The 26,933-nt window shown below is 44.2% G+C and overlaps 1 protein-coding gene across 1 annotated transcript in view; it reads right to left on the bottom strand.

Annotated features, from left to right (window-relative positions):
* BTBD11 (BTB domain containing 11) overlaps window positions 1-26,933 on the bottom strand; it is a 278,838-nt gene that overhangs the window by 72,001 nt on the left and 179,904 nt on the right. The window contains exon 4 of the mRNA XM_025204909.1: window positions 24,803-25,007. Within this exon, the coding sequence (XP_025060694.1) occupies window positions 24,803-25,007 (205 nt within the window). The remainder of the gene's footprint in view (window positions 1-24,802; window positions 25,008-26,933) is intronic.

The following is a 26,933-nucleotide window of genomic DNA, read 5'->3' as shown; positions in this document are numbered from 1 at the left end:
TCCGCATATCGCTCCCGGCTCGCACATGGCGACATGGATGGGATTGGGAGGCGGCCCGCACAGGAGGGAGGAAGGGAGGGAGGGAAAGAAAGAGAGGGTAGAAATCCCTCCTATTTATCTCATCCTAACGAGGCAGAAATCTGTCCATACCAGCCTGGAAAACCTTGATGCTTCCTAGACACAATGATATTTAGATATGATGATATGTACATCTGTACAGTGGACAGACCTCCTCCTGCTGTAGGTCTTTAACAGATGCAACAACATTAAAAGAGTAAGTACAAGAGGCAAAATTAAAAATCACTATCCCAATGGCTGCTTTGGTCTTACTGGTTTTATTTTCTTTTTTAACTCTTTCTCATTCTCCCTGCTGCTCTCTCACTTTCTGCATTCACATGAGGCACAGACAGAGGTGACAATTTTTGCCTGATCTGGGCCCTGAAAGCACTCTACAGCTGTCAGACAGAAATGCATGGCTGCAGAGCACTTTAAAAGGGCCTGATGCAGAAAAAATCTGAACCCTTATTGCATGAGGGTTCAGATAAAGACACTCTAAATCGGAGTGCCTTCAGTAACTTGGGTCTGCATGCAGATCTGGGCTGACTGCAGCTCAGCCCTGCTCTGGTGCTGTCTTCAGAATGGAAGTGGGGAAAGGGAGCAGAGGGAGTTTGGTCTGCAGTTTTTTCAGCTGGCCTTGGAAGGTGCGGTGGTTGGATTGGAGCCCCCCTGAGTTGGGGGTCCTCCAGTCCACCCACCCCACCCTACAGCGCGGCTGGGGAAGCTTCAGAACAAGATCTCTCCGCTCCTTTCCCCCCTCTCATTCTGAAAACAGAGCCAGGGTCTGGAGGAAGGCGGGGCATTGCTACAGGGAGAGAGTCTGGCTTGCAGCCACTCTAAACAGCAGCTGGATTCCACAGCTCCCAGGACCCAACAGTAAGCTTTTGTTGGGTCCTGTGGATCGTTGCAACTCACAGTACTTCCTGTGAAGTGCCATGAGTTACAATGGGGAGCCACACTTCTGTTTGCATCTATAGTCTACAAGGCTGCTTATTCATAGATTCATAGGTTGTTAGGAGCTGGAAGAGGCCTTAGAAGATCATCGGGTCCAGCCCCCTGCACCAAGCAGGAAAGACAACTGGGGTCAGGTGACCCCAGCAAGGTGACCATCCAGTCTCCTCTTGAAGATTTCCAGGGTAGGCAATTGCACCACCTCTGAAAGGAGCTTACTCCAGTCTGGACACCTTAGCTGTGAAGAAGTTTTTCCTAATGTTGAGCCTGAAACCATGTTCCAGGAGTTTGTGACCATTACTCTAGTTTTCCCCAAGGGTGCCCTGGTGAACAGTTGTTCACCGAGCCCTTGATGTATGCCCCTGATTTAGCGGTAAGCCGTTACCAAGTCCCCTCTCAGTCTTTTTTTTCAGGCTGAGAAGTCCCATATCCCTCAGCCTTTCCTTGTCTGGCTTGCTGTGCAAGTCTCTGATCATATGGGTGGCACTTTTCTGGACTCTCTCAAGCTTTACCACATCCTTGTTAAAGTGCGGTGCCCGGCACTAGACACAGTACTCCAGCTGCAGTCTCACTAATTCCAAGTAGAGAGGAAGAATCACTTCCTTGGTTGCTAGAGATGCATCGATTGATGCATGCCAGGGTATTAATAGCCCTGCTGGCTATGGCGTCACACTGCCAGCTCATGTTCATACTGTGGTCTATTATTACCCCCAGGTCCCTTTCATTCATAGTGGTGGTTAAATTGGCATTGCCAAGGCTGTAGATGTACAGGGGATTGTTCATCCTCAGGTGAATCACCTTACATTTCTCATTGTTGAACTTCATCAGGTTCTGACCCACCCAACTTGCCAGCCTGTCTAGGTCTGCCTGTATCTGCAGCCTATTTTCAATGGTGACCACACTTTCCCATAATTTGGTGTTGTCCGTGAACTTGGCCAGTGAGCTCTTCACCCCCACATCTAAATCATTAATGAAGATGTTGAATAGTACTGGACCAAGCACCAACCCTTGTGGGACACTACTGGCCACTTTTTGCCAAGATGACACAGATTAATTAATTAGACTCTGTGGGTCTTACCCTTCACCCAGTTTCCTACCCACCTCACTAGCACAGTTAAGCTCACAATCCTTCAATTTTCTCGTGAGAACATCATGGGATACCTGATCAAAAGCTTTTTTGAAGTCAAGGCATACAATGTCAACCTCCTCTCTCTTATGCAGGTAGTGAGTTACCTGATCACAAAAGGAGATGAGGTTGGTATGAGGCTGAGATAAGGTTGGCCTGCCTACGACAAAGCCATGCTGGCTGTCATTCAGAATCCTACCTTCTGCAAGCCTATCACACATAGACTCCTTAATGAATTTTTCCAGGATTTTCCCTATACACATGCCGTGAGGTGAGCCAGGAGGCATTTTAATTAGAGCGGTTTCTGGACATTTAGATATGACGGTGTGTACATCCATCCCCGCAGGCCAGATAGAATGGTCTGGTGAGCTGTATTTGGCCCGCAGGCCATATTTTGCCCACCCCTGTTCCAGGTGATGTGTATCAAGGACCAGATAGAGGACTTGCATTCAGTGTTGGAAAAATCTTGTTCTAATTAAAAGGGTTTACCGTCACGTGTACTATGCCCTGCCTGTGTTTCAAAATGGCCACGGGGGCACTTTAACTAAAGCTCACATGACAAGGTTTAGTTAAAACACCCCCATAGCCATTATGAAACATGGGGGAGCTTAATACAGGTTTATGGTGAGGTGACACTGGACCATTCTAATTAGAATGTGAACTAGCACGTCTATAGACAGCCCAAGGTGCTACCCTGTCTTGCCTATTGGCCCTTTGTTCATTAGTTTACCACATGTGTTTCTATCATGGAAATGTTATTTATAGGCCAATGCCATGGCCCCCATTAAAATTTTTGCTTGCTTCTTTTTCCCTCCTTCACTCTTCCCCTTTGCCTTGACATTTTTTTCTTTGTTTTCCCTTTCCTCTGTACCCCTTTTCAAAGACAGTTTAAAAAGTCTGGGTGGTTGAGTTACAGTCTTATTGGGCAAATACTTTACATTTTGCATACATAACCTTCCTCAAAACAAATCTAACCTAGAGCGACTTAACATGATGCTGGGTCCTCGCCTATCCTTTTCCTATCTTCAGCTTGAAAAATATGCAATTTACTCCTCTTGGGAAGACTATCCTTTCCACGACTGACAAAATGATTCTCTAGGGGATAGATTTTTCAAGAGCAACTCAAATGTAAGAGCACAAGAGCCACTGACTTTCAATGAGACATCTGTTTCTAAATCTCTTAGTAGGTCTTCAAAAATCTCAGGAATCTTTCAATCATTTACTGACTGGGCATCTTTGTTATTTTTTTCAAAATATTTTTTTCTCACTCTCTAGACAAGAGATGATTGATTTCTGAGGCAGTTATATCCTAAATTGAAGGAAGCTGATAAGAAAAGATTACATCTTCCCAGGTGACTATGAGAAGAGTTCCATGAACCGATTACTTCCAATGATAGTCGTGGTCACCATTTTCTAAACTGTGTTAATTATTCACATCACACAGTTTGAATCAAATTTCAGTTTGAATTAAGGGTTAATAGACAATCATTGACCATCAGGGAAGTTTTCATGCATTTCTGCACTTCTGCAGTAGAGACAGCAGGGGACACCTAGTGCTATACCTTGTGGTGGGCTTGAGCAACAACAAGCCCTAGATACCTGCTGTATATACACGTTAATTAACGCGGTTTAAATTTCCTACTTCAGATTGCCCTAGTTTGCATTAACTTTAATCCTCATTTAATAAGGAATAATTAATTTGGACTAGAGCCAATTTTAATTCAGACTACAGATGTTATGGATTAAACCTAGAAAAACGTGATATCTATAAACGGTCTGTGTGAATAAAACTGCTAGCTGCTTTAACCAGAAACAGCTGTGAATACTCTAAAGACCATAAGCTGCATTACAGATGTGCTGATTACCATGCACGCGTATAGCAGAGGACAGAGGAGGGCTGTAGTTTGACTTTAAACCTCTCAACGAGGAAAGCTAATGAATGGTAGATGACCAAGTGAGCAAAGGGACCAAGGACTTGGTTTTGGGAAGCTGAGTGATAGTTTACTAGGATCCTTGACGTTCTATTTACTCCTAAACAGAACAGACCAAGTGATAAGGGTGGAGATGAAGTTCCCAACCAGGGAGTTATGATCAAAGTGAATTGGCGGAATATGGCCAGCACAGCCAGCAGCAGTTTAGGCAGTAGAAAGGATTCTTACTGCTTACTACAACACACAAATTAGGCACTCGGGGTCCAAAGAATAGCTCCTTGAAACTAAGGCTATTGAATATGTTTCTCTGTGGGGCAGAAAGAAACATCTAAGGCTGAATGATATAAATATGGAGGTGATAAAACCTATTATTTGGAGATCTGTCTCCCTGGCAATTTGAATGAGGTAGCCAGTGTGCCTTGGCTGAAGGAGAGCAAAGTACCTCAATACTTTTATTTTTAAGAGAGACAGGGAGCAATATCCATTCTGTATTTCTGCTTGCGCCTTGGAGCTTATGAAAGAAGAGTAGTATTAAATAGCTGAGAGCAGCAGTGGGGCACATCAGTATAAATTCATTATCATCATCACCTTTTGCAAGGATCTGAGGAGGGCCCAGCCAAGTTACCTCAATCCAATCTATTTATTTTGGTCAAAGGTACAATGAGTGTACATACATCTCACTAGGCTACTGTTCAACAAAAAAACCTTGAGTCACATTCCCTGCAATGTCACTACCCAAAATCCTGTGGCAGCCATGTGGTTTGTGACTCCACAAGCCCAGAGAACTTCAAAAAGATGTTCTAGGTCATCGGGTAGGTAATTATTTTGGCTGGAGGGCTGCTAACCAAGTTTTGGCAAGCCTTTGAGGGCAGCCCCCATCCCTTGACAGATGCCCTGCCCCCTGGTTGCCATCTTGGGACCAGAAGTCCCACTCCCTAACCCCTGACCTTTGCCACCAGAAGTCCCTCCCCTTGCCCCCTAGAAGTACTCCTTTCAGCAAGGGGGCTTGCGCCCGCTCAGAACCAGAAAAAATACCATATTATATTCTAAAAATCAACCATCTACTACAACATTCATTAATTTGATTTCAAAAAATATTTTTGCCCTGATTTACATGCATTTGTGTAGTGTACATAAAAGAGATTGCACAATAGCTTAAAATGAAGTCTTATTCTTATATATTGTGGGAGGGTGTGGGGTATGGCTGGGTGGGTATAGGTCTGTGGGGGGCTGTGGGTATGTGGGGTGTGGGGGAGGGTGTGGGTGTGTGTGTGGGATTTGTGGGGGCATGGATAGGCATAGGTGTGTGTGTGTGGATATGTGGGGTGTTGGTGGGTATGGGGTATGTGGGGGGTTGTGAGTGTGTGGGGAGAGGGTGGCTGGGGAGGGTGGCATGTGCAGCATGTAGAGCCCTTCTGCAGCCGGTAGAGCCCCTGCCAGCACTCCTCCAAGCCTGGGCTCTGTGCTCCTGCCACTCCTGGCCCCAGGGCAGGGCCTTGCTGCTGCATCTGATGGCTCCTGCTGATGGCTTCCTCTGGGTCCTACTGCCACTGTCTCCTGTCATCTCGGACAGGCAGTCAGGGGCAGATAAATATTAATTTTCTAAATTTTTTAGGGGCTCCGCAGGCCGAATAGAATGGTCTGGCAGGCTGATATGTATCAAGGACCAGATAGAGGACTTGCATTCAGTGTTGGAAAAATCCTGTTTGCCTTTGAACCTAGCAGTGGCAGATGGTACAACGGTGAGAAGACATTAAATGAAAACTTTGGGAACAACTGAGGGAAAAGAGAGTTGACAGTGACAAGACAGTCACCTATCAAAGGAAATTAGACTGCTGCCTTCGGAAATGAAAATATTTTAGATTAATCTGGAGGGCAAAGCTGGAAGGTGCTGAGAGGTCTTCTGAGGGCAAACAATGATTTCTGCTAATAGTGCTGACTAGGTAAATTTGAAGACTCATTGGGAAGTAGCATGTATTATCATCTATGAGCAGTAATCCTCTGGGAGTTCAAGCACGTTTAGCTTTGCTATCATGACCAGAAGTATTACAACATGAAGGAAAGGGAATAAAAAAGGGACTGAAGAACACACACAGAAGTTACATTTGTCACATGATCGGCCCCATGAAAGCACGCTACAGCTGTGCCCTTACAGAAGTGCATGGCTGCACAGCATTTTAAAAGTGCCCCATCACACAACAATCTGAACCCTCATTTCATGAGGGTTCTGATGAAGGCGCTCCAAAGCGGAGTGTCTTCATTAACATCTGTCAGTGCATGCCAGAAGCAGGGTGGGGCTGATACAATCTAGCACTGCCCCTAGTGCTGTCTTCAGAATGGGAGGGAGTTCCATCTGGGTTTTGCCCAGCCTGCACTGGAGGGTGGGGCAGGTGGACTGGAGCCCCCAGACTGATTTCCCTCCCCTACTCTCCCATTCTGAAGACAGCACTGGAGCTTGGGGTGGAGGGGGTAAGGTGGGGCAAGGGGACAGTAGCTGCTCCAACCTGAAGCTTGATCCCCCAACCCCCTGGACCCAATAGCAAATGTCTGGTGGGACGCTGTAACTCATGGTGCTTCCTGTGAAGTGCCAACAGTTATAGTGGAAAGCTGTACAGCTGCCAGTGCCCATTGCATCAAGGAAGGATGGCCACAGAAGTCTGTGCATGGTTCCAGCAACTTGTAAATTGAAAGGGGTTTGTAATAATTCTTGTGAACGGTTGCTGGCCCAGTATAGAAGGTGTTTATAAAGTCCATGTGCAACTTTAAACTTTAATACTTTGGATATACACATGATAGCAGCAAACTGTAAATGGCAATTGAAAGCAGAATTCATTAAGTTTTTACCATAGCATAAGCATTTTTTTTTTTCCATTTTATTTCAGACCTTGCAAATGAAAATAACTTCCAAAATGAGTTGGAAAATCGGATTGAACAATGTACCACAAAAAATGGTGGTTATGTTGAAGTCTAGAAATTTGAGTTGTATTGTGTTAAAACTTAATGAATTCTGCTTTCAATCACCATTAATAGTTTGCTTCTATCATGTGTATAACCAAAGTTACTGAAGTTTAAAGTTGCACAAAGACTTTATAAACACCCTGTACTCACGCCCAAAACTTAGTTTAAAAAAAAAAAAAGAATCAGACACTGGAAACGTTAGGGTAAAATTCAGTGAGGTAAGCATATGATGAGTCACAAAAATGGAGTTTACCTTTATCTCACTTTTCTGTATGAATCATAGGACACAATGGAAGGCGCACACACGCCTGGGCATCGAACCAGGGAGAAGAAACTAGCTTACCTTCCCTGCAGCCCTTTGCCTCAACCTAGAAACTTGGCCTTGTAGACAATATGGCCCTTTTTATTTATATTGTATTTATAAACAAGTAACAGATTTCATGGCTTTTAGCCAATAGACTATACCATATTATTTTATTTTTCATATATTTTATTCTCTAAACTTTTCTTTTCTAAAAAGAAATGGATTCAAATTGACCGTATGGTAAAAGCTGGAATAGTACGGTCAATAGTTTATAGAAATTGGCTCAAGATTTTGTTTGATAGCTCATTTCAAACAAAAAGTGGCTCCTTTCTATATGTAGAGGCATGGAATTTACCCCTACTGTTTTTTCATGAAGGGAAAAAAAAAACCCAGGATGGCATACCTAAACAGTCAGAGTCATATTTTGAGGAGAGAACCAAATGTGGTCTAGTGAAATAGGCTAAAAAAAACCTTCCAAGGGTCTATGCATGCCATGAAGGATTGGGGGTTTTTTCGGGGGTTTTTTTTGTTTTTTGTTTTTAAACTGTTTGTATACCAAGAAAGAAAAAGGAATATAAAGTTATAGGGAGATTGCAATCTATGTGATAACATGACAACAGCATAATGCACACCTCACTTTCCCAATCAGTGGGAGAAAGTACTGCCATGCAAATATATTGTGTTATTAGCATAAGTAATTGGCGTATTTTCTCTAAACAAAAGGAGATTATAAATTGAAGGTTTAGCTCCTACTTTTTGTTCTTTGTTTTTGTATTCAAGATCAGGCATGTAGCAAAGCAGTCATCAGCTTATGCTTTTCAGAAATATCTATTTTAATTAATATAGCAGAGATTAATATTCTGGGCTAGATTCTGATTGCACAGAGGGATAAATCTAGAGTATCCTCATTGTCTTCAATATAGATACTCAATAAGATTAGATCTAGACTAGTGGCCATGGCCCCAGTTGGAAACAGGCTCAAGATGGTGCTTAAACCTGGGCTTAATTTTAAGTAAATGCTTAAATCCTATTTCAGTCAACGTACTTATATTAAGCACGCACTTAATGTGCGTCTGCTGCTTCCTGAGCTCATTCTGAGGGAAGAACATTATTTTGACTTGTGCTTTCAAATACGGATGCAGAGGAAGCTCTCTGTAAGTCTCCATCTCTTGTATGGAATGGCTGAAGGGGACTCGCCTACTTTTCTGACCTGTGTATTGAATTGTGCCCCAAAATCTCTCTTAGATCTGGCAACACCCTACCACCATCACAGCACAATTATTCTCCCATGATGCACATTTTTTAAGTGGTAGGACCAATGTTGGGACACTATGCCTCTGGGCCCCTCATGTCATAGGCTTCTTTCTTATTCTGGAGGCTGATGTGTCCCAGAATGCAATATGCTCACATGGAATGAACCGAATGATAAAAAAGGTAAATCACCAAAACAAATATTAATTATTAAGTGGGTCCTTAATATAATGCATAGTCTATTTATTATTTATAATAATGTTGCTTCAGCTACTTGAGATGTTACAGTGAATCCTTTTTCTTCGCAATGTTCCACTTGCCTCAAATATGCCAGGCAACTGTGACACACACTGTTCTCCCCTCCGTGTTTCCTGGCATACCGAGAGATTTAAAACCCCCTGCTTGCTTATATAAAGTCTCAGGCTTTCTTCTTTGTTTATTGTTATCACTGGCAAGATAACTACAAAATATCACAAGAAACAGATGGCTAAAAAGAGAATTAATAATATGCATTCTACCAGAGGTGTAGCTGGGCAGTTTTGTGCCCTGGGCAGTGGCAGGGCACAGAGCAGCTGCTATTTTTGTGACTCCCTGAGTTGGCACCTGGGGCTAGTGTCCTGCTTGCTCCCCTCTTAGTTACACTGCTGCATTCTACCATCCCATATGCTACCTCATTCATTTCACATAGGTCTGTCAAAGCCCAGGGTAAAGCTCCCCTTTGGGACGCTCCAGATTGCTGTGTATGGGTCCCAAAGGCCTTCAGCCCATGTGCTCTCAAACTTCCTTTAGTCTAAATAAGCTGCAGTGTTCTCTCTTTTCTTGGCCATTTTGGCATACATCCTGGGACTAGACTTACTGTGGACCCTGCACAAAAATAGGCAGTCTAGTTGCTTTGGGCCCTTGGGAGCAGTGCCAGATTTCCCAATAGCTGAGTAACTTCAACTCACCCTTTTCCTGAGTTACACTTGCCTGACAGCTCACCACTTCAGGGACACATGAAAGGGGGGGCACATCATGAACAAGCTTTGCAAACAGTTCCACAAACTGATCAGCAATCCTTCTAGACTTTAGCAGCACAAAAATAGATCTAGACAAAAACGTGTATACGTTCCCCTGAACCAAATTTCCTCACCACAGCTGAACACTCTTTGGTCTTAGGTCAGAGTCTTTTAAAATGTCCATGGGACCTCCCCTACTGTGCATGGCTTCTCTGTACTTTTTAGTCAACTCTCCTTTTTATTTGGCTGGATCCCTCTGCCAAAAGAGCTTGGCCTTCTGTTTGTGTTTCCTGTTCCTTTATCTCTGGGAGTTCTTCTGAGTTCCTCTTTGCCAGATGACTTCCTACTCAACTTTTTCAGGTAATAAAAGTCCCCACTAAATGAATCCTTGCTTAGATACCTTGTCTTTCCCCCCTGCTCCCACCTAGATGTTCAACCTTAAACTGGTTATGCTGGGTGGGATCCACCTCATTGTCCAAGGATGTTCCATTTGAATGGACACTCATCACAGTTTAAAGTCTAATGAACCTTCATTGTTAGGTCTGTTTTAGGTTCAAGACTTATTTCTGTCATCAGCTTTATATTTATAGGAGTATCTTCCAGAGTTACTGTTCTTTAAGAACCAAGCTTTACTCCATGTTCATACAGATTATTATTAGAAAAGTTATTAGATTAAGGACTGGCCTGTTGGTTTGAATTCAGGACTGGGAATGAGAAACTCATGAGTTTTAGTCCTGATTCGGACATGGACTCCTACAGCAACCTCAGAAAAACTACTTGCCTCCCTGCCTCAGTTTCACTACTTGTAAATTTGAATAACAACATGCACTCCCTTAATTTCCAAGACTACCGTCAGATTTTATCTTTATCTTTTATCTTTAGTAGTACTACAAGTACTGTAGTTACATAGTTACATCCATAGTTACAGAGCCTTTGGCGAGTTGTTTAACCAGCACACTAATTCACCAAAATGTTAATGATGACTGGAGTGGAGAACACTGGTGGAGTTATGATAGTGCTCAATGTGAGTAAGGATGGCAGAGATGAAGTGTGCTAATTATGATTTAGTTAAGACAACAATGAAGTAAAAATAGTTACCAATGTAACTGAAAAGGGGGCAATAGCATTTAAATAAGAGCATCTCTGTCTATACCCTTACATGGAAAGTTATATCAAGTTACAGTCTTATACCAATAACTCCAAAGTTATGAATGACAAGACACCTTCATTCCAAGCCTTAAATTTTAGGATGTTTCACTTTAAAAAAGTAAAAGAAAAAAGCCCTTTAGATCGAATTCTTTTTTTTTCTCTCTGAAATAGAAAGTTTGACTTTAGTTTAGAAAGTCTGATAAAACACTTTTGGACCATTTTTAGAATTAACAGAGCATGCAAAATTGTGTAACAATTTTTGATACTTCCTTGTTCTCAGAAGGACTAAGGATTCTATGCTTATGTCTTCAGTTGCAGTTTCATCTTCCAAGAAGATAAGTCTGAAGCCAATGTGTGCGTACTTTTGCAAGGAGATCCAAAAGCATAATGGATCCATGTACCACTGATGTTAACAGCACTCGGCCCTACATTTGGAGAAGGACCAATGTAGTAGATTTTGATAGACAGCGCCCTGGTTAAGAATGATCTATATTATCAATGGCTGAAGAACACATACTATGCTTGCACATAATACAAGCCCAGCAAAGATATACTTTCTGACAGCTAAACTATAAATTCCACCCAAAATATTTTCTATAACGTGCAATCTAGCATACTGCGGGAAGCTGCCAATACTGTTACTTCTGAAGGGCTTAAAAAACTGGAAAGGTTGGTATTTAAATACAAGCAAACAAACAAAAATATTAACCAGGACTTTATTTTTATAGTTCCTCATGAAATCCTTGGCTTCTCTGGAGTCAGCTGCAGTTTTACCATCAGCTGAGCATTTCACCATCTCACCTTAATCAAGAAAATTACCTGAAGCTGAGCTGTTGTTCATCTGTGTGCCTGATCATTTACTCCATTACTCCTGTCCTTTTCTCAGGCCTGGCATATCCCTACATTTTGTATCAGTTCAAGTATTTTTAGTCAAAGAGGTGATTTTTAATGGAAATGGTTACATGGGTACACCCCTAACACAGAAGCAGTTACATCCGAATAAAGGTAGCTTCTAACAGTTTAGCCTTCCCCACTATTCATCCAGGAATAAGCTATATTGGTCTGTGTTCTTTTATACAAGTATCACTACCTCCACATGAAAGGAGTCATATTGCTTTAACTGGCAAGGCCTGCATGTTGCATGTTCACCGCAGTGTTAATAATGAAGGGAGACCTACAATAGGCTGGACACATAACTAGCATGCATGACGCAGAAATGTTCAAGCAGCTAGGGCAGTGCAAATCTTCGGCAGCCATATCATTTTGAAGGTGTTTCAGCCTGTTTCGGCACCTGAAACACTGAATCCGAAACAAAACAAAAGACTCCAAAACATCTCCAAAGTGAAACGGAAACATCCAAAACGTTTTGGAAACGTTTCAGGTGTTTTGGAGCCGGGCTTGCAGGGAAAAAGAAACTAAGAAGAGGGAGGGGGAAGAGGGGCAGAAGGACTTCTCTGATACTGACATCTGTAGCTGGCCAGTGTCTGTGATCTGTCCCTGAGGTCCCTTCCAATCCCAGTGCTCTGGGGGAGGGATGGCAGCCTGCTTTCATCCCGCATGCAGATCTGGGGGCCTGCACCACCCAGGAGGAATCTTGCACAGCCCCGCAGGGCTCCCGGGGGGTGCAGGCCCCTGGATCTATGTGCATAATGACAGCATCCTGTCACTGCTGGCTGGGGCCAGAGCCAGCACCCAAGTCTGACTGGCGCAGGTTGCGCCAAGCACAGCACAGGGAGCCATGGGAGAAACCCCCATGGCTGCCCTGCTTGGCCCCATCCCCCACCCAGCCCAGCGTCCTGGCTCTAACAGGGGCTCCAGGGCCACCTGGCAGAGCCCCCTGTATAGCCCCCGCTCCCCGATCTCCCCACACCCCTAGCCTCCCGACACTTCAGCTCGGTAACGCAACAGAAGTTCAGTGCATATAAACCACTTGCAAAATGGCCTAAACTGGTTTAAGATAAACCTGGTTGGATGTAGCATCAGACTTAACTGATTTAGATTAAATCAGTTTATTGAACTTCTGTCCGAGATCTCCTCCAGCTTCAAGTTAACTTGCAGTCCCCCAGCATCCCAGAATGCTTTCCACCTCCCCTGCACCCCACCCTGCCCCTTGTAGAGTAGGCAGGCTGGCCTTGGCCCAAGCTATCTGTTCCAGCTGAGCAGAGGCATGCATCCCCCTTCTAACCTGGGCCACTGCAGGTATGTGGCTGCATTTCTGGAATCAAAAGTGAATGTCTGTTCACTTGTTTATCGGTTCAGTCTACGCAGTTTAGGCTAACCTGCCAAGATTGAATGGATTCAGCCTTGGGCTTTTTGACTGTCTGTACTTAGCCTCTCTCTTTATACACATCCTTCTAACTAGTCTATGAAGGTGCCTATAAACCCTGCCTTCTGTCTGATTTCAGTCTAAGATAGCTAACTGCCTCTTTGTGCTTTAACTACACTAGCTAGGACTACTGAAGATTACAGGATAAATAATGTGGTATGATTTTTCAGACATGGCTAGAAATAAAATTCAAACTGTTCCTTGAACCCTTCCCAATCATCACAATTAATGCATTGCAGATTGGAATTCCAGTGTATGGGGAAGAAAGAAATAGGAAAGATGTAACCCAGGTGGCTTTAAAAGGGGCTGCTGCTCACTGTTTGTGGACCAAAAATAAAAAGAGAGAGAGATTGTCTTGGAGAGTGAAAAAGGGACTGGAACTAACCAAGAATCTATCAAGTCAATTAAGGCTTGCAGGGAAAAGACTGAGGCAGCCAAACAGTACAACAAGTTAATGTTTGCCCAAGGGACAGCGTGAGAAGAAATACTAGAGCAGAAGCTCTGCACGCTGGTGAGTAAACTGAATGGATGGTTCTAAAATGGCTGAGCTACTCAACTGCCTTTTTCAATGAGTTGTTAATAGAGAAAAATACGTTAAATGGAGAGTCAGGAAGTAATGAGGATTTTGTCAATACAGCGGTGGATAAAAAGTGGGTAAGGAACAATTTGGAAAAAGAAACACTGCACAAATCTGCAGACACAGACACTGTGCCTTCCAGGTCCTTAACAAACAATGAGTAATAAATTTGGCAGTACTACAGAGAGTGGACTAGGTACAGAGAAACAAAACACAGATGTAATACAGAGCTTTTATTAACCTAAAAAACAATAAAAGAAGGAAATTGTGATAATTTTGTTTGGAACTATAGTCATTTCATTTATCTGTAATCCCTGAGAAAAGAATAAAAAAAGAAATTGACCACAATAATCTACAAGAGGAACGATAAAACAGCCTTATTTTTAGGGACATCAACAGATACCAGACAAGTGTAATTAAATTAGCAAAGGACCCAATTCAGGCAACCTTACCCCATGAGCAGTCTCAGTGATTTAAAATAGGACTGCTTACAGAGTACTATTCAATTTACCCTCATGCAAAGGGTTAGCAAAAGGGATTTGATTTTCCATGGTGCCCAAGGTCTGCTTACAGGAGCAGGGCTGGAGCTCTAAGCAGATGGCTTTCAGCTCCCTAGCCACATCCACATGAGCAGGGGCATGTGTTCGCAGCAGCACATGTAGTAGCGGCACAAATTTGTGCTGCTACTTTGTGCCATAGTGCATGCCCCTGTGTGTATGGTTTGCAGCAGGACACATTGTCCCTCTGATCCATGAGCTGGAGTGGAGGCTGGCTGGGGCACAGGGTGCCTAAGTGCAGGGCTAGCTAGCAGGTAGCCCCTGTGCCCCAGCCAGCTGGGGAGCAACATGTGCACCCTGAGACAGGGCTCCACATCCCACGTCTGGTGGGCTTCCAGAGGGTGGACTCAGGGAACTGTTGAATTGGGCCAGGTGCTGACTCTGAAATGAGGCTGCATGCAACCTGCTAGTAGCTAGCCCAGGCAGCTCCAGGGGGCACCGCCACCTCGGATGGAAGGACCGGGGCCCCCCTACAGCTCAGGGGCCTCTTGGCCCACTGGTAGCTTGCTCCCCACTGCGGGAGAGATGGGCAGGCTCCACTGGAAAAAAAAAAAAGGATCAGGCCCCTCGCCGCTTTTGCCTTCAACAGGTGCCTGCTGAAAGCAGAAGCGGTGAGGGGCCCGATCCTTTTTTTTCCTGAGAAGACTGCCCACCTCTCCTGCAGCTGTGGGGCGGGGGAGCAAGCTGACAGCTGCAATGCATCATTGCAAACTAAATTACATCCATATGTAGTTTAGCTTGCAGTGATGCAAACTCATCTAAAACCCCCAAAACTGGCACACGTGTAATGTGTGATGCTATTAAGCCACACAAATGACTTTTTCATCATGTGTACATCATGACAACCATCGTGTATAAGCTCCTGTGAAGTCCCTGTCTCGAGGTACTATGTGCCCCAGACAGCCCAGGAGAGTGGGAGCTCCACAGCATGCAGAGACGGGGGAGGAGGCAGCCCTGGACTGCATACTCCCCATCTCTGTGTTTGTCTCAACACATGCCACTGGCGGCACCATAAACCACATGTGCCTGCATGTGTGGATCCAGCCCCCGAGTTCAGATCCCCCCAATGCTGGCACAAGCTAGGACTTTGAAAAAATAGCCCCAGCCTATACCAAAGCCTCCCTGTTCTACAGACTGGATCCAGGCCAGATTCAGCTATGAGCCATATGTTGTCAAGAACTCTATAGGATTGACAGAAACAGAAGTGGAAAGTGCAAAATCATAGCTCCACTATTTCCTTTTCACTTGTTTGCCCGCCCCTCAAGCGGCGGTTCTCAACCTCATTACACTTGAGGTCCCCCTTAGAAAATGCCTGTACTTCACTTTCACTCATATTTTAACTACAGAAAAATAATAGAGCATTTCTTCTGCGCCAGAAAACTCAGATTGATCACAACAGGTCAGAATGTTTCTAACATCATGGATTCCTATTTGAAATCTCTGGGTTTAATCTTGTGAATCATGTTTGTACACCTAACAGTACTTATTGTATGGCACACTGCAGCATCCCTGAATGGATCTCAAGGCACCCCAGGGTGCCAGGGTACCCTGGCTGAGAATCACTGACTTAAAGCCAGATGCAGGGGCCTCCACAGAGGGTGTAAGGAGTGGTCACGTAGGACCAGGGCACACTCCAATTCTCCATAAACTAGCCCATGACTATTACATAAAACCTTCTGTTGCGTTTTATAATCATATGCAATATAGAGAGGGATTGCTTTAATTATGCCTAAATACATGGCTGCTTGCCTACTTGAAGGTCTTGCAAAAGAAATGTGCTACAGGAAAGGAGCTGAACGTCAAGTGGGCCACTTCACTGGCAGATGAAAGTCTCATCTTTGCAGAGGGTCACAACACTATTCAAATTCTATGTAAGCCCTTGACATAAGACATAAGACTTGACTGGTACACAGGCTTTGTGCAAAGTGAAATTCACTCCCCTGGGTGCACCAGGAGAGAGTGGGTGCTGTCTGAAGGGTGAATCAAGGCAGGTCTGGAATTTGCATGAAAACAGAGGCATAACTTGCACTCTGAGTAATATCCTGCTGGAAAGGGAGGAGATGCCAAACCCTGGGCAAAATAGTGCTGGGGAATGAGGTGAGGTGGAGAAGAAGAGTAGGGGGGAGGGGGGTGCCAATGTGATATATTGCAGGGACTTAAGGTCCCTGGTTGATGGCTGGCACATAGTAGTCTGCCCAGCTTTGGCTGTTGCTGCTGCTGCTGCTACAGCAATGGTTTGGAGTCCCTGCACCTGGCTGCTGCTGTAGCACCATGGACTCCTTGGGGAGCTGCCATTCAGGTGCCCCTTCTAAGGCACTGAGGGCTGGTGCCCTGCTCAGCCACCCCAAGTTATACTTATGCCTCCAAGATATGATACAGAGTAAGAAGAAGACAGAAGAGGCATTCTGCAAGAAGGAAGGAGCCCATGCAGCAATACAGGAGAGCAGAGGCACAGGGAGTTGGGTAGAGCCTGAAAGGACAGAGCAAAGCATTTGAATTGCCCTCACCTGTTATGAACCCAATTCCAATACAGTATAAGCTACATACACAAAAATTGCCCAGCTGGACACATGCATCATTTTTTTGTTTCCTTTATTGTTAGGGACCTAGCCAAATTGAGGTGGCAGATGGGCAATTTTGTGGGCCAATTGCAGCGCTGAATGCCATTTTTGTGGGCATTGTGGCAAGACCCCCCCCAACACTTCTGATTGGCAGAGGGGCCCTGGCAGCCCTGTCCCTCACTGCAGATTGGTAGATGGCCCAAAACCAAGGCATAATTATCCTGACTAAGCCTGCGGAAGCTATTAATCGATGCATTATTAAGCAATCTAAGCATTCAGTTAAACTCTAAACTGAAATGTCTTACGAAATTAAAGCTTTATGAATTGTAAAAAGCTATAAGAAGCTATATGAATTGTAACTAATACCATCACCATACTTTATAAATGATGTAAAAAAGAGTTTAGCAATACTCAGTGCTAACTTTGAGACTGGCAATTCATACTAGCTGTTAAACACTAGCATGTAGCATCCACCGGCAGTTGCCACAAGTATCCTCTGTCTCTGCAGGGTGAACACTTGTATGTACACTGAGATTGCACGCTCAGTGTCCACTCAGTTGGTTCAAAGGATGAGGCAGTGTTTTGCCAGAGAGTACAGATGTGGAAACTAGTCCTAAAACACAGGCACAGGCATCTGACACTCTGACAAAATTCACGTAAGTAGCATGTTCCTTGTCATGCACTTTCCCCCATCCAGGGATTGTTATCACTAGCTGAAGGTCACAACTCAGAAAAGGCACTTGGTTGGGGTCCAAAATGCAAACAGCAGTAAAAAAGGAGGCAGCCAGTTGTCTGAACTGCGGTGGCAGAGACAGACTGTACCTGTAGTACTGGTTTAGCTTCACAGCTATTACCAGAACAGGTCCCTTCTGCGCTGGTTTTCACGTTGACAGCTTGACAGTTCTTGTGATGCCCTGTCTTTGACTCAGCTTATCAAATACATCAGCTTGCTGTGTGCGTGGTGGATCAAAGCCTGCCCGGTTTCAAACAAAGTTAGGAGCTCCATGAACTGGGTGGCAATTTCCACCACAATCTTAACCTGATCTTGAATGTCTCCCTATTCCAAGAGATCAAGTAGCTTAAGTCTGCACTGTGTGCTAGGTGCGATTTCCAGCTCCTCGCACACAAGCTGCTGGTATTACTACATATGCTTGGTATGGTAACAGACTGCATTGAATCACAAATTCCACCTAATGAGCACAGGCACTGGTGGCAGTGACAGTCACATGTGGGTCCTCACTTTGACTGGTAAGGGACTCCCTGTACTGGAGCTTGGGGCCTGGACAGTGCTTGAAGGCTTTCTTGAAAGAGGACACTGGACTATACAAATCAGGGAACTGCGCATGCCAGATGTCAGTTACTAAAGACAGAATGTGCGCATTGCAGGTGACATGACCTGCATTGAGCTCCACTCCACAGCATAGGCGCTGACTTTTATTTTTGCTGGGGGGGGGGCCCTAAAATGATGCCCACCCCTGCCCCAGCTGGAGCAGAGCTGAGCAGAAGCTGTGGGGGATGGGGGAGGATGTAGGCTGGTTGCGGTGGGCTGGGGCTCCCCGCCATGCTGTCCTCCTTCCAGGAGCCTTGCACCAGCTGCATCACCATGGCGAGGTGCCCCCTGGCTGACCAGCAACAGCAGGGGGCACAACTCTGCACCACTGGCTCCACTGCTGCTGGGGCAGGGGCCACCCTGCCATGGTGGCATGGGCAGTGTGGGGCTCCAGGGGTAAGGCAGCAGGCCAGGGAGCCCCAAGCCCATAGCAGGCAGCCCACATCTCCCCCACCCCACACACAGATCTAGAAGGCACATGCCCCACCCCATACCTTCCTCCCTGGGAGTATGCACAGTGGCAGGGTGCCGATTCCCCCACACCCCTTGGACGAGCTGCCCATGACTGACTCACTCCCTGCCCTGGCCCTGGGCCCCATGCATCGCCCTGGTTGGGCAGCACCCACAGATCCAGCCCCTGCCCCACTAACTCCCTCACCATGGGGGCCTTGATCTGCAACCCCCCTTCAAACTTACTTGTAGGCAGCTGTGGGAGCTGCTTTCCACCGCTGCCTGGGGCTGTATTCCTGGCCATGCACACACACACACATCAACTGCTATGATCCAACTTTACGCTGCCACACACACACACACACACACACACTTGAAGCTCCCTGCATCCCACTCCCCACAGCCCTTTGGAGGCTGAAACTCGAATGGTGAGGCAGCATTTTGCCAGGGAGTGCAGGTGTGGAAACTGGTCACAGAGTCCCAAAACATAAGCACAGGCACAGGTATCTGGCACTCCTTGACAAAATTCACATAAGCAGCACATTCCTCCATCCAGGTCATGCTCTTTCCTCCATCCAGGGATTGATTTTACTAGCTGAGGGTCACAGCTCAGAAAAGATACCTGGGTTGGGGTCCAAAATACAAATGGCACCAAAAAAGGAGGCAGCCGGTTGTCTGAACTGCAGTGGCAGTGACAGGTTCTACCTGTAGTACTGGTTCAAGCTTCGCAGCTATTACCAGAACAGGTCCCTTCTGCACTGGATTTCACATTGACAGTTCTTGTGATGCCATGGCTTTGACTGGAGCTCTGCAGCCTGCAAGGGGAAACCCATCATTCCCCGCATTTTTCCATGGTGAATGGAAAACCCGGATCTCTGCACAATACTGGGAATCAGGGACAAGTGCTGTCCTGGAGTCATGCAGCCCAGGACAGGGACTTGATGCTGTGCGGGCCGGGATACGTCTGGACTGCGATCGATGACGGGGAGAGGCTAGAGGTTGATCAGACCTCTTTTGCCTGCTTGAAATGTGCTGGGTCCGTAAGGATCCGCAGTGCTTAGAGATCTTCACACAGCGTGAAGTCTCCTCCTCCAGATGCTTGTGGAGTCCTCCAACCTGGGCGGAAACCACTCAAGCCTTTTATACGGCTAGCAAGTCAATCACTAGCCGCCACGTGTGAATAATTTAGAACTGGCCAATAATGGGACTCAAATTAGCATACAAATGGCGGGAACTCTTTGAAAAGATCATCTCTGTGCTGCAACAAAGAAATGCACCCTGCAAAGAAAGCTTCAAATTGGCGGGAAATTCTCCCTTGCACCAGGGTTCTCTTTTGCAGCAGAAAACTCCACCGTGCAAGGAAGCGATAATTTAGCGGGGACAATTTAGCAGTGCCAAAGCACACAAAAACAAAAATCACACCCTTTGGGTTGTGACAGATGCTTCCATTTCAGGACTGTTCCACCCAATTAGGGATGGGTGGTCATCCTAGCCTCTTCCCAAATGGGGACCCACGTACATGGAACACATCAGAGAAAGCCTAACACATATACATGGTATTGTAAGGCAGAAATTCTGAGATCATGTTAAATTCTAGGCCATAGTTTACAAGTGCCTTCACTACAGCCTGAGCCATGGTAGGAAAATTGACAGATGTGAAGTGGACCAGCTCTGTTTGAAAAACAGGTAGGTCCTGGTCTGCCCAGCTCCCAAGTACAGATAAAACGTGCAGCACATAATTATCTTGAGGGCTGGTGGCTTCATCAGCCACAATGGAGAAGGATTCATATTCTGCCAATCCAGACATTGTGGACTGTACATGTGAAATAATCACTGCAGGGAGATAGTCTTGGTGAAGCTTGTCCACACATGGAAAACTGCCAGCATTTGGCACGTTTTGGTTCAGGTAGTCCCTTAACTTACAGTGATCAAGTTTCTCCAGTAGGATGTTTCCCGCTGCAAAAACCTCCACAAGGGAAAATGCTACCCCTCGCCTTGCCAAGCTGTTTTCTGTGGTCCTTTTAAAGAGCAAGGGCACAGTCACTTGTTTCTTGCTCTGACCTTCAGCCTCTGCAGTAGCCTTTCCCTTCGTGTGTGCCTTGGACCCTAAATGTCAGTCAATACTGGTTTTCCTTGATGCATCCAGAGACACGGTGGAGATAGTACAGAACAGTCTGTCTCAACCTGTGTGCAAGGTGCTTGCAGGATACTGCTTTATATGGTCCAGAGCTTAAACTTATTTGGCCCTTTTGGAGGACTTCTTTTCACTATTCATCCTGCTCAATTCTTCTCAGGCTGCAGCATGCCTCTGGCTGCTTAAAAGATGGTGCTGAAACCCTGTTGCTTCCCTGACTGGCCCCAAACTGGTGCCTGTACTGAGCCTATGTCACAGGCTCAGCCTCTCATTTGCTCCTTCTCACCCCCTCCCCCTCCCTGTGCTCCAAGGCTCCAGGGATTCCTACTCTTTTCTCTGCTTGCCATTAGGTTTTCGTTTTTTTGCAGCAAGCCTGCCAAAATCACAGAGAGCACCATTTTTTTTTGCAAAAAATGCGAAATCATGATTTCGGTAGGTCCCTAACTTATTGTGTAGGCTCAGGCCTGTGAAATGCAGACGACCAAGATGATGTTCCTCATGCTGCTCCCAAAAACCAATCATATGATTTATTTGCCAGCACTGCCAAACTCTGGTATTCAAATAGTCACCCTCCCACAATCAGAGGGTCAGCTTAAAAATCATGAAATTTAGGGGGGGGATGACCACATGAATCTGGGTTTACTTATTTATCTCCAGATTTCTGAGTTCTTAGGATACACCTGGGTCACATCTATCAGCTTTTCTCTACAACTTCTTGACCTTGCATATTTTTTTTTTTACAAGGAAAGGTGGACCTAAGGATGAGCTCCAAATACTCTGAAACTTGCAATGGCATTGCCTGTTAAATACAGATAAATATATACCACACCCCTCTTAAATCTAGATAAACATATCATATTCCTTTTCAGTGAAGAACAAACAGTAGATGACAACAGAGAAATACTACATAAATGCTACTGGCCAGAGCTATTCAAAGGTAAAGCCTAGTCTGCCATTCCTACACTGTAAACTTTGTAGGACTGGGACGTGTGTGTGTGTGTGTGTGTGTGTGTGTGTGTACTATCACAGCAGGGCTGTTGCTCGTAAGTATTAACAATAAAAAGAATGATGATGCTAGCCAAGATTTTCTGTTGTGTCCAGCTCCTTTAGTAGGAAAGAACCACTGAGGAGCCAGCGGCAGCTCCCTGATTCTTAGCCAAGTTCAATGCCAATACCCATATATGTGAGAGAAGTTAAACTAGACTACAGCATACTCTGGATGTATATCCTCCCTAACTATTAACAGTCACAGCATGCCACTTTTGCAAGGGCAAGGAGAGGGCATGCTACCAGAAGCAGCTGGTTTCATGTAGGTTGAGGACTTCACCGTTTCAGGGAAATTTTCCTCTGGCCAGATCCACTCAGTTTCTGACTTCTTTGCACCAGAAATAGAAAGGGACCAGAGAAAAGGGGAAAAAAAATCTGTCTGCAAGTCATTTCTTTCTGTTTTACTGCCAGCATGGAAATAACTGCAGCAGCATGACAAAATAGGAAAGAATCTGAACTCTAGCTAAAGCACAAGGTTTAGAAATATTTTAAATATAAAAACATGTTTTAACAAATCCACTTTACCAAAATACCTAATAAACCATAATGAAAACTGAAAATACTAGAGATAAGTCACAGCCCATAAAGAGTGCTTGTACAGCATAAGGAATACCACTGGTATTCTTTGGTGGGAAAAGCAAAGCACTAAAGATTTTTAAAGCACTAAATAGAAGGCAGCTTAACCAATACCTACAATGAGGCAGCACGGAACAGTTATACCCAGCCGGTACAGGATGTAATACAACACACTTTAGTGGAAATATTTGGGCATATGTTTTACCCTGTATCACTTCCACTTGTGCTTTTCAGCTACTAACTACTAAAGCATGTTTGATTAGGCAATAGAAGGAATCTGTTCCTTCCAAAATTAACCACAAGCTCCTGGCAATAACACAGAGTACTTTTTCTGGCCCTAACCACATTACCACCATTGCTAAACTGGCTTTCCAAACACAGAGAATTTGCCAAGCTAAGTATTAAAAAAAACCAGAATTGCCTCTGGGTTTTTTCATTTATCCCTATTTCAATAGCTAAAAGAAGTTATGTATAACAGGCAATCATTGAAAAGGGAAAAGAGATGAAAACACCATATTAAAAAAAAAAAAAAAAAAAAAAAGACTTTTCAAAGGTTTCTGTCCTTTGTCACTTTCCATTGACAGATCTTTAGAAAACTTGCAACTCTAGGACCTAAACCTGCATTCTTATTCATGGAAACCTACTGGTTTCCATGGTAATACTCATGTAGGTAAAAGTTCCAGTATGGGGATAAAGATATCCTCTAACTTTGCATTGAAATAACCTTTCACACAGGATTGCTAACCCCAAATGTTCAACTTCATGAGGCTTCCCACAGTCACAAGACTGGCTAATAAATCACAAGGTTTTTTAAAAAGTCATAAACTTAAGGTTTTTTTAATTCCCTTTCTGGCTCCTGAACCCTCAGGGGTCATATTTCCCAGCTCTTCTCAGCAATCATAAGAGCTTAAAAAAATGGATAAAAGAAAGCTCCGCTTATAAATGAGATCTCATGACTTCAGGCACCAATAGTTAAGAACAGCACCAAATATCATAAAATCATAGCACTGGAGGGGAACTCAAGAATCATGTAGTCCAGCCCTGACACATATATAGGATTCCCTGTTCCCAGCCCACCCCAGACAGGATGCCCACCCCAGCCTCTTCTTGAGAACTTCCGGTGAAGGGGATTTCAGAGCTTCCTAAGGGAGCTCGTTCCATTGCACTGCAAACTATTGCAAGGTTTGAAATAAAACCATGAGAGTTGGCAACATTGAATTTTCAGGGTAATTGATTCTCAGTGGTCCCTGTTTACATTTTTCATAGAGACAGGAATGACCTACGATTCCTTACTTCACCCCATGGGCAAAATTCCAGTGGGCTTCAGTATGACAAGAATTTCGTCTTACAAGTTTTTCCTATACACCAATAAAAGGCCTGAAACAGTCAGGTACACCACGCTGTACATCTTTCACCATTACATTTTTCAAATGTGCTCTTCAAGATACAAACCTCACCTTTAAATATGCAGATCAAGTCATTATATGGGCAAGTTGCCATTAGAGTGCATGTGCACATGAACATTTTTCTAATCCATAGTTTGGGGTGAAAGAGTGGAGGCCAGTTTGAAAATGTGACCAACTTGGCATGTGACAAACCTCATAGGCATTCATAAACTGTTAACAATTCATACCTTCAAGTCCTATACAAACACTAATCAAACCTCCCAACACACTTCTGACTGAGGTACGTAGGCATCGTCCCTATTTTAGAGATGGGGAAACTGATGCAGGGACGTTACACAACTTGCCTTGGGGCACCAGAAAGGACTGTCGCTCAGGAACTCCTTGTTCCTTGGCAGTATGATTCCTTATCTGGAAAACTGTTTTGCTTTATGTGTGCACGTGCAGTGCAGTGATCTAGTGTACATCACATAGTACTTCCTTCTCCCTGTTGTCTTAGGTATCAACTCAGCAGTGTTGTGTCTAACATGTCATTCTTTGTTTTCCTACCTTTGGTTCCTTTATTTATCACAAGAGATTGCATCCAAAGCAGAAAATCACGGATCACCTGCCGGCCTGGTAAGTGGAAGCCCCAAGGTTACTCCTAAATGTAGACATGAGTCATGCCTGGGCAATCAGCATTGCTGTCTCAGTCTATTCTTTATGCACAATATTCCATTCATTTTCCACTTCCCAAATTACAGTTGTCGAATCCTATTAATTTTTAGAAAAACACGTTTAAACCCAAACCTGTCAGGTCAGAAATAGAGCCTCTAATTTTCCTTTCCAAAACATAGGCGAGTCAAATGACAAAGAAAGAAAAAGGAAATCTGTACCAAACACACATCTGGAACCAATCTGCTATATGTAGCCACTGGGTGTCACTTTTGATATATACTGGGTCAGCAAAGGAGCACTTCATTGCAAACAAAATTTATTTGAAGACGGTGATCCTAACCAAACCAGACTGCACTGTAATATATTGTGTACAGCCTGTATTTAGCAATTAGCCAGCAACAGTGATTTATTAACAAAATACTTTTATAAATGTAATAAATCCTGCAAATGAGATCTTACCTTTCATTCTGAAGTGTGACTTTTGAAGGTTCGACATTAGGGTTTTCCCATTCCATCTGTGGACAATGCATAAAATAGCAGAGAGTGTACAGAGCCTCAGGCTCCCAGTAGAGCGACCCCTGCTTGTGATGCATAGGAGTCCCATTGCCGTACTGCTTTGCATTGAGAGGCTGGAGGTGATGCATTGCTCGAGACACCAAGTCACCTAGAAAAGAGAAGCTGGATGGTGGCTACTGTTGTCACATTCTTCTATCTTAATCAAGTGAAATCTTCCCATTTCCAAACAAAAACACCAAGCAAACTCTTTGTGCTTTTCATTTACATTATCAGGCAGGAACAGGACATGGCAGAACAAGATCATGTTCATTATTCATTTTCATTTCAGCCAAACTAGTTTTATCTGTTACTGTAGTTTTACATGCAGTGGGTGATACATATGGGCTGCAGAAAAGCCCACAAGAGTCTGGGGAGAATTCTTCTGACAAGTGCAACATAAGCCATCTTCCACTGGCCTCAAGTCCCAGTGGAGTCATAGCAGCTGTAGGCAGTCCTAGGAAGCTGTCATAAACCCAGGGGACCAAAACATGTGTTGGGAGCTCTGTCAATGGTCAGTGTCGTAAAAAAAGGCACTAAAGCACCTTAAAGTCCCTTTGCTCTTCGTTGAGGGGTATGCTTTCATTAATTATATACCAGCAGCACCACTTAAATCCAGCCACTTGTCAACCAGCAGTTGGCAACTGAAAGGCACACAGAATGCTGCATGGACACGAGCGATGAGAGAAAATCCATCTTTTATAAAATATGCCACATAATCTTTAAAGAACTAGGGGGCAGTACAACACCCATAGAGAGAGAGAGAAAAAGAAAATAACCTACGGGACTCCAACATAATCTAGCATTTTATATTTTAACACCAGAACCTGTCTGCTTCATTCTGTGTCAACCAGTCATCCTGCTCCTAACTGCTTACTTCATTGCTATATGGTAGCCCATCAAAAACACTTTTATGCATTCACTCTGTTACTGGAAATGTGGAATCCTATTCAGTGCACATAATGAAGATTCAGGGAACAGGTGTACTTACCAATCTGAAGGCTGTCATTGCCAACTTTAAACTCTCTGTTACTAAAAATGATAATATTATACACAGAGCTTATGTTACACCCAGAAGGAAAGCCACAGTTTCTGAATCTCATGGCTTATTTTGGGATTGTGCAAGGGAACCAGACATTCCAACATGTTGCTTCTGGCAAGCGATACGTTCTAGTGCACAGTATTTGTTTTCCTTTTCACTCAATGTGTTAGGCCAAATTCCACCCTCAATCCCATAGGCATAACCTCCACTGAAGTACAGGGAGCTCCATCTGTGGAAATGAGAGAAGAGTTGGCCCCTAGGCTCTGAAGAGCAATATTTAAAATCTCACCAGAAATATTTAACCAAAGTTCCACATAAGAGCTTGGACTAAGCCTCATAAGTAATCCTAATGTTAGCAAAACAGAATCCAGTGTAATAGCTGCTTAGGCTCCTACCGAACTGAATATGGCCCACCGGAAAGATACTTGTCATCTCTGACTATGGGGCTCTCAGTTTCTTCACACGCCGATAAGGGAAATAAACTTGTGATAGGCAGACAGTGATCAATGAACCCAGCGGATAAGATTAGATTAGTTGACAGATTGGTAGGCAGGAATATTTCACAGAATTGTACAGATATTAACTAATTAAATAACATAACTCCCCTGTGAGGCGGGATGTTTTATATTACTTGCTGTGTGGAGGCCACTATATTTAAGGCATACTCATAGCATTCTGAGAATTTATCTTTTGGCAGGAAAAATTGGGAAAATTGGTCTCTCTTCAAAGGACACATTCTGTTTGAAATGAAACTCTAAGTGAAATCCCTTTAGCTCTTCCTGAGTCCCACAATAACAGGGGAAAAATACAGTTTTCCAATGGTAAAAATGATTACCACAGTCTTTTCACCTTGGCAGGTATCTTGAACAACCAGTGCACACTGAAATTTGGATAAGAAATTATTCTAATTGAAATGTGATAAAAAGGCAAGCTTGAAAGAAAAAATGATTAGCTAATAAAGGCAAGTTAGAAAATTTCTTTTTCAAAAATGTTCAG

Source organism: Alligator sinensis, unplaced genomic scaffold, assembly GCF_000455745.1.
Source record: "Alligator sinensis unplaced genomic scaffold, ASM45574v1 scaffold267_1, whole genome shotgun sequence".
Classification (NCBI taxonomy): Eukaryota; Metazoa; Chordata; order Crocodylia; family Alligatoridae; genus Alligator; species Alligator sinensis.
The sequence above is the reverse complement of the archived record's forward strand: the minus strand, read 5'-3'. Positions and strand labels throughout refer to the sequence as shown.